Source organism: Aplysia californica, unplaced genomic scaffold, assembly GCF_000002075.1.
Source record: "Aplysia californica isolate F4 #8 unplaced genomic scaffold, AplCal3.0 scaffold00314, whole genome shotgun sequence".
Lineage (NCBI taxonomy): Eukaryota > Metazoa > Mollusca > Gastropoda > Aplysiida > Aplysiidae > Aplysia > Aplysia californica.
In genome coordinates, this window is record NW_004797584.1 from 723,045 (window position 1) to 731,464 (window position 8,420).

At 44.8% G+C, this 8,420-nt stretch overlaps 1 protein-coding gene across 1 annotated transcript in view; it reads right to left on the reverse strand.

Moving 5' to 3' along the window:
• Positions 1-6,114, reverse strand: part of LOC101849551 (protein enabled homolog) — an 8,318-nt gene extending 2,204 nt beyond the window's left edge. Inside the window, exons 1-4 of the mRNA XM_013084736.2 lie at positions 5,917-6,114; positions 4,419-5,160; positions 2,295-2,556; positions 693-883 (exon numbers count right to left, since the gene is read on the reverse strand). Of these exons, the coding sequence (XP_012940190.2) occupies positions 693-883; positions 2,295-2,556; positions 4,419-5,160; positions 5,917-6,091 (1,370 nt within the window). The 5' untranslated portion in view covers positions 6,092-6,114. The remainder of the gene's footprint in view (positions 1-692; positions 884-2,294; positions 2,557-4,418; positions 5,161-5,916) is intronic.
• Between the last annotated feature and the right edge of the window lie 2,306 nt (positions 6,115-8,420).

An 8,420-nucleotide genomic window follows, 5' to 3' on the forward strand; every position in this document is an offset into this window, starting at 1 on the left:
CACTCACACTCACACACATAGGCACACACAAACACACACACACACACACACACACACACACACATAGGCACAGACACATACACACACATACACACACATGCCGATGGCAGAGCGAAAGAAGTGACTATATCCACTCTTGAGACAAAAACGAGTTTGAAATTTTGACGATTCTGAAATCTCTATAACATAGTAAAAAAAAAGTTAATATCTCGTTGCTGATTCAACCTACGGCTTAGATATTTACAGATGCAAAAGAGCGGTTTAAATTAAAAGTTCACCACCCATATCGATTGCTCTGTTATGACCAAAAGTAGTTAGGGTCACTTCTGGCGCTCAGCCATCGACACACACACCCACCCACACACCCACCCACACACACAGGCACACACATAGGCACACACACACACACACACACACACACACACACACACACACACAAACACACATACACTCACACACATAGGCAGACACACAGGCACAAACACACACACACTCACATATACACACATACACACACAAAGGCACACACACACATAAACACACACTCACAAACACACACACAAACACACACACACTCATAGGCCCACACAGACACACACATATACACACAGATGCACACAAACACACAAGCACACACACACACACACACACTCACACATACACACACACAAACAGAAAGAGAGTAGATCTACCTGCCACATCGAGCCACGGAGGAGAAGCAGAAGCCGTACTGCGTTTTGCAGGAGGGTTCAAAGGTCATGTCCCGGGAGATAAAATGGTGGCTGCAGATGACGCCGTCAGGACTCTCCAGCAGTAGGCTGAAACCCACGCCCACAGCTCGCTGTAGCACCTTCAGGTATCCGCGGTACACCTCACGCCAGTTCTGGGAGGATTAATTGATTGTTTAGATTGATTGATTCTTTGATTGATTGATTGATTGATTGATTGAAGCCCACACCCACTGCTCGCTGTAGCACTTTCAGGTACCCGCGGAGCCCCTCACGTCAGTCCTGGGAGGATTAATTGATTGTTTAGATTGATTGATTGATTGATTGATTGATTGATTGATTGAAGCCCACACCCACTGCTCGCTGTAGCACTTTCAGGTACCCGCGGAGCCCCTCACGCCAGTTCTGGGAGGATTAATTGATTGTTTAGATTGATTGATTCTTTGATTGATTGATTGATTGGCTGATTGATCGGTTGGCTGCTCGATTGATTATTCATTTGTTCATTTATTTGTTTACCTTTTGGGGTTTGGGCTGGAAAGTTTAATGATTAATTTATTATTTAGTAAGTAAATAAATCATTTGGGGGGGGGGGGGGGGATGACAAAAGTTAACCCTAAATATCTAGTGCCCCTTGGTTCATATTTGAATAATGCTGTCCTGATTTGTTAGAATGTGTTGTTATTCTTGTGAGTTTTGATTGCTTGTTGTCTTTTGGGGAAGGTGGAGGGGCAAAAATTGTTAGTTTAAATTGACTTGAAATGCTCCACTTCTATACTGACGATGAAAAAAAAAGAAAGAAAAAAGAAAGAAAACACGGACCACTTTTTGATTTTGTAAGCCTTTCTGCCAGGACATTCAACTTCAACATAAAATCAGCGTTGAGCGTTGAATGTCATGGCAACCAGTTGAATACCTGTATTACCTGTCCTGGGCAACAACGCCATTGCACACCAGACAGGTCCATAAGTGCTCAGTTCTTCCCAGCACCAAAACCCGCAAGGTATCTATACTGATTGTTCTTGTGGCTGTCTAATTATGGCGACGTCTTTCCTTTCCAGATAATCGTTCCTTTCTGCCTTCTCCCCTCTCTATCCCCATTTCCTGCATCCTGATGATTGCGTGGTGTCCTGCTGTCTCCCTGTCCTCCTCATCCCGCAACTTTTCCTCCAGGGTCTTCAACACTTCTCCTTTTTCAAATTTCACCTTACCATCAACCACGGCGCTTCCTGCAAGCCTATCAGCCTTCTCATTGCTCTTCACTCCTGAGTGCCCAGGACAAAATATCCACGTGATGGCAACCAGTAGAAACCCGCAAAGCATGCCGATGGCTTGATTTCTCTCACATTGATTATACCTATTGTCTTGAGTGACAATGACCACACCTTTTGCGGCTTTTGGTAAACACAGACAGTGCTACAGAAAAAAACAACAGAACAAAAAACCCACAAAAAACCACAAAAAAACCCCAACAACAACAAAACAAAAAACCCAACAACCCCCAACCCCCGGCAAAAAAACAAAAACAAAAACAAAAACAACAACAACCAAAAACCATGGCATTACCTTCTTCTTGTCCAGCTGTACCAGACACGCCGGCGCACAGAAAAGAACCTTGTCGTTCCCGTTCCCTAAGGCGTAGGGGTCTTGGCCGCGGGGGTTGTCCCCAGCTTGTGCTGGCGGAGGCGGACCTCCGGGACTGTGGTAGGCGTAGGGGTCAGGGGGTCCGTACGCGGGAAAAGCCGGAGGGAAAGGGGCGGGGCTTTCAGCTGTCATTCCGGGCGGAGGGCCCGCTGGGTACGCCCCCTGACCTGGCGAGGGGGCGGGGCTGGAGGGTGATGTGATGTAAGGATAACTTATGTAAGTGAGAGATATGACGATTTGAATTTTGTTCTTTACCATCAAACATCCGCGAAAATACAGTTGAACCTGCTCACTGCCCAAGATAACCACCTTCTAAGGTGACTACCTTCCTCCTCGAAGATGGCTGTCGTCTTGGAAAGGTTCTATTGCAGATACATACATGAAATGGAGAGATAGACATAGACAGTCATACCTCCCATCATTCTAAACAGTTCCTAACAGTCTTCTAAGAATACAATTTTTTTCGCGTGTATTTCATTTTCACTATCTTTGTTGTCCAGTGCTTGTAGTCACTGTCGTACAGAAGGGTTGGCCACACACTGCCTTTAAGAACTCTTATTCAAAAGCCTATATAATGTTTTGCTCATTAGATATTCGGACAGGAGAGACAATAGAAGACAAAGAGTAACAAGGACGGATGACCTTTAGACATGGACTGGTCTGGGTATGGCAGACTATGAAACGGAAGCTGGCGGCCGTGAAGGCTGGAGGGTCATTACATGTCAACCTCTGTGTCAGAGACGACACCTCCAGGTATTCCTAGTCAGGGGCGAAGGCTGACTAGTTTGACAGGGTAATCAAAGTGAAACGGGACCAGATATGGCGTCGGTGGCCTAGTGGTTAGGCTCTCGGACTCGCAACCGTAAAGTCGTGGGTTCGAATCCCGTCAAGGGCCCGACGTTGTGTCCTTGGGAAAGGCACTTTACACGAATTTTCCTCACTTCACCCAGGTGGGAATGGGTACCCGGCTATAGACAGCAAAAGATCTTGTCAGTTTGTTAGTGTTTGAGCGCTTAATCGGCTGCTCGCACTGTATGCTTCCCGGGAAGCTGAGAATGTTTCGGAGTGTTCCATGGTCTGCTGGGGTAATAATATAGTGTAAAGCGCATACAGCCTGCTGTTGAGCGGGGATATGCGCTATACAAATGCTATCTATTATTATTATTATTAGATATGACACAAGAATCTTACTCGAGGCGGCGACTCTGAGTTGTGAATGAAAACAAATCCGGAATTCATATTGTATGTTCAACCGCCAAAATAATCGGGAAAGTATCTTATTAAATATCAGTTCCAACTAAAATTAAATTTAACTTTAGATGTGAATACATAAACACAAAGCAAAGAAGCAGAGACGTCAGTACTAGATCTATATGTTATAGATCTACCAGTGAGTCTAACTCTTTGGTAGAACATGACAATTATCATTTTTTAAATTTTACATTTGGCTGTTTTTGTTAGCCTTCCGCGGCTTGGAGCTGGTGTCATAATCGAGGTCACGATCTGATTATAGGACGGTAAAAAGTCGAGGAAAAAAAGCAAGTACTTGCAACAGTGAAGAGATTGTTAGGAGTTAGTTCCCCTCACATTTGTGAGGTAGACTCGACCAGTGTTAGTTAGCTTACATAATCAGGGCTTGAGATTGATTTTAACTGTGACCCCAAAGGGGTGAACAGGGTATATGTGGCAGTGAAACAGCTTAGACTGCTATGCACATGTTCCCTTCAACTATATTGGTGGACTCTTCCAGCCTCACTTTAAGCTTACTTAATCGAAGCTTGCGACTGCTTATGGAGTGGCCTGAGAGGGGTGAGGAGGCTATTTCTGTGGCCGTGAAACCGTTTTGAATGTTAGGCATACTGTTCATTGTTGATTACGAACGTCTTTTGACATTTAATTTAAGAGGTTTACGTTTATGGATGAATTTGACAGCGACAATGTTTCAAAATTAGGAAGGGAAGCAGTGATTATTTGATTATATAGACGCTTCGCCCCTGTTCCTAGTATTTCAGGCCTGTAATATAATAATATATTATGCGTACTTACCCAAATCCTTGAGGGGCTGGGGCTGGAAACTTGTCTGCTGGATACTGAGGGGGTGCCATGGGAGTATGGAATGATTGTTGAGAAGCTATCAACGTCTGAAGAGACTGTTGGGGAACCATGGGTGTTTGGAGCGGCTGTGCAGGATAGGGGGAGGAGTTGGCGGCCGCAAAACCGACAGGCGCCTCAGGGCAAAGGGGGGCTAGGCCGGTAGAACAAGCCGTGGGCTGCTGAGGACACACGCCGCCGCACTGCGGGGTTGGAACCCCGGGGCTTGCGTACGGATCTGGGGCTTGGCCGGCCGCCTGCCAGTTGGGAGGCTGGAAGTTTGAACCCTGAACGTTGCCGGGCTGGTCTCCGGGAGGGGCCCGGTTTAATGCATAGGGGTTGTTGGGGGAGAAAGTCGTCATATTATTGCCACCGACGGCTTGTCCGTAGCCCGAGTAGCGCGGAGACTTGGCCATCTGAGCGCCGGTGGGCGGGGTCTGGGGCTGGAATCTGTTCATCGAGTCACGCGCGCTTAGAGGGTAGCTCGGGGTGAGCGGTCTGGGGCTCCTCCGACTTTGTGAAAGGGGGGAGGATCCGTTATGAGGGGTGGCTGGGTTGGGCTGCGAGGACGGGCAGGAGCTGACCTGGTCGTCGGAGAAGGCCAGGCGGATGGTGTCCAGGACAATCCTGAAGCGCTGGGCGTGGCAAGGTTCGCAGAAGACGACCTGAGTGGTGTCCACTTTCCCAGGGCAAGGGGCTGAAACACGGAGTTAGTCGCGGGAGTCTAGGACACACTCACGTACACGTACAGAAACAACGACGACAGCAGAAATAATAGTGGCAACAACAACAGCAGCAGTAACATCAACAGCAACAATAAGTATAGCGATAACAAAGATGGCGACAACAAAAACAGCAGCAATAACTACTTTAAGTTTAGTTTTGATAAGAGTTTTGCGGCGCTTGCAACACAATAAGGTCATATAAGTGCCAAAGATTAGAGGTGTTACAAGAGAGTAACAAACATAGAAAAAAAGGAGATAAGAACAAGACGAGAGACATTTGATAGGAAAGAAGAAGCAAACCACACCATAGCACCCGCCAACCACCCACTGCAATAACTACTACAGCTACAGTAGGTAAAACAACGATAGCGACAAGAACGACAGCAGCAAAAACAACAGCAAGAAGAACGATAGCAACAACAAAAATAACTGTAACTGCAACAACAGCGGTAACACTCCGAGTAGCGGCATCAAAACCAACAACAGTAGTAGCCAGAACAATTACAGCATCAGTAACAACAACAGCAACATAAAGGACAGTTACAACATGCATAACAACAACAGTGGGAACAACAGCAACAACGATAACAGGAGCAACAACAGGAGCAGCAACAACCATTACTACTACTACTACTACTACTACTACTACTACTACTACTACTACTACTACTACCACTACTACAGCTACTACTTCTACAACTACAAGTATGACTACTTCTACTTCTTACGCCGAAACTTTTTCTTCTGTTCCCTGGTGTCGTCGGGATAATCACTCCCTGCCCTGGACGACCGACCGGAGGACGCCCGACTGTTGGGCTCGTCTTTGTACCGGCTCTGTGGACATACACATGAGATGATATAGAGCAATGCTCGTTTTTGTACCGGCTCTGTGGACATACACATGAGATGATGGTATAGAGCAATGCTCGTTTTTGTACCGGCTGTGTGGACATACAGGTATGATGGTATAGAGCAATGCTCGTCTTTGTACCGGCTCTGTGGACATACAGGTTTGATGATATAGAGCAATGCTCGTCTTTGTACCGGCTCTGTGGACATACACATACGATGGGTCGCTTTTAAGCATAAGGGGGCTATCCCGAAAAATACTGTTTTGAGAAAATCGAAGGTAAAGTATTTGCCCCTTGATTAGTTTCTTTATCAAAGACAAGGAGAGTTTTGACAATAACCAAACAAATATACACACCAATGAAACCAAACTTTTCCTATTGATAGGACAATTCCCACTTTTTGTGTAGGTCAAGATTTCTGTAAACCCACGAAATCTGGGTTGGCCCACTTGTCCTTAAAAGCGACCAATAGATGTGTCGAGATACACAGATGATGATATAGAGCAATGCTCGTTTGTGTGTCTTTGTGTCGGTTGTGTGGACATACAGGTATGATGATATATGTGTGGACATACAGGTATGATGATATATGTGTGGACATACAAGTATGATGATATATGTGTGGACATACAGGTATGATGATATATGTGTGGACATACAGGTATGATGATATACAGCAATGCTCGTCTTGGTTTTGGCTCTTTGGACATACACATGTGATGATATAGAGCAGTGCCTGTCCTTGTTTCGGCTCTCTGGACATACACATGTGATGATATTATAGATGTGGGGACATACACATATGATGATATAGAGCAGTGCCTGTCTTTGTGCCGGCTCTGTGGACATACACATATGATGATATAGAGCAATGCTCGTCTTTGTGTCTTTGTACCGGCTCTGTGGACCTACAAATATGATGATATAGATGTGTAGACACACAGGTATGATGATATAGATGTGTGAACATACAAACATGATGAGATACGTGTGTACATACAGGTATGATGATATAGATGTGTTGACACACAGGTATGATGATATAGATGTGTTGACATACAGTTATGATGATAGAGAGCAATGCTCGTCTTTGTGCCGGCTCTGTAGACATACAAATAGGGTGAAAAAGAGAAGGACTTGTCTTTGTGGTAGCTCTGTGGACAAAAACGAGACGATATAGAGCAGTACCCGCGTTTGTTTCGGATCTGTGGACTTACAAATATGATCTAGAAAAGGACTTGTCTTTGTGTCAGATCTGTGGACATGTAATGATATAGAGCAGGACTTGTCTTTGTGACAGCTATGTGGACGTAGAAACGTGGTGATATAGAGCAGTACTTGCCTTTGTGTCTTTGAGTCAGCTCTGTGGACATACAGATATGATGATGATATAATGTAGATATAGAGCAGCACTGCTGTACGTTGAAAAAACGCCTTAAGAAAGGAAACAATACTTATCAAATAACAGTTGAACACAAATAAAGTTTGGAGTCTTCTTCTTCTTCTTCTTCTTTTATCCCGTGGTTGGGGCAACCGTTGGGGCACCACTGCATTGGAAAACCAGCTCTCGCCATCTATTTTTGTCCTCTGCTCTCCTCAGATTGTTGTCCATCGTCTTTCCTGTCCACTCTGTAATGTTGTCCTCCAATCTCCTTCTCTGCCTTCCTCTCTTTCTCTTTGGAGTCTACAAGTAAGCTCTTTAAATTGATACCCTCACCATTCCCAGTTTGTGACTCTGCCCTTTTCTGCCTGTGCCCTTCATATCTATTTCTAGGCGGGGCATTAACTAATAACACCGGTCACTGCTTGGATGATCCATACCACCCAGCAACGTTACAACACCACTAGTAGTGCGCAACCTCAGAATTACAAAGTTCTGTCTGACATTTTGGCCGTTGCGAGTTTTGTTTTAGTAAGCGTTTTAGTACGGGATGTCAGAAACCAAATGTTTTATCTGCTATATCAAAATCGCAAGATTATTTGGAGTCGTTATCAAGATATTTAAAGAATTGCATTCGAAAAATCTTTACATGTTATGAAACTCAAAATCTTTGACGTCAAATTTCTCAAACCTAGGTACTGAGCAGATAAAACTTTGTAATTCTGAGGTAGCGATTGGGCGATGCCGCCCAAGTTACCAAGCACTGGAACTTATAACTACCCCAACTGCTCGTTGTAGAGTCACATTACGTCGATGTCGCAAACAATGCACATTTTTAAGTCGTTATGGAGCTTTTAAGTTTTAACCCTATCCGTCCATCGTGTTTTACTATCGCATCCACACGACGTGGAGAACTCTGTGCCACCACTTTCCAAAGAGAAAATTTACTTGTACGCTTTGCATATCAGTCTGACAAAATGATTTTAAAAAAAGAAATACT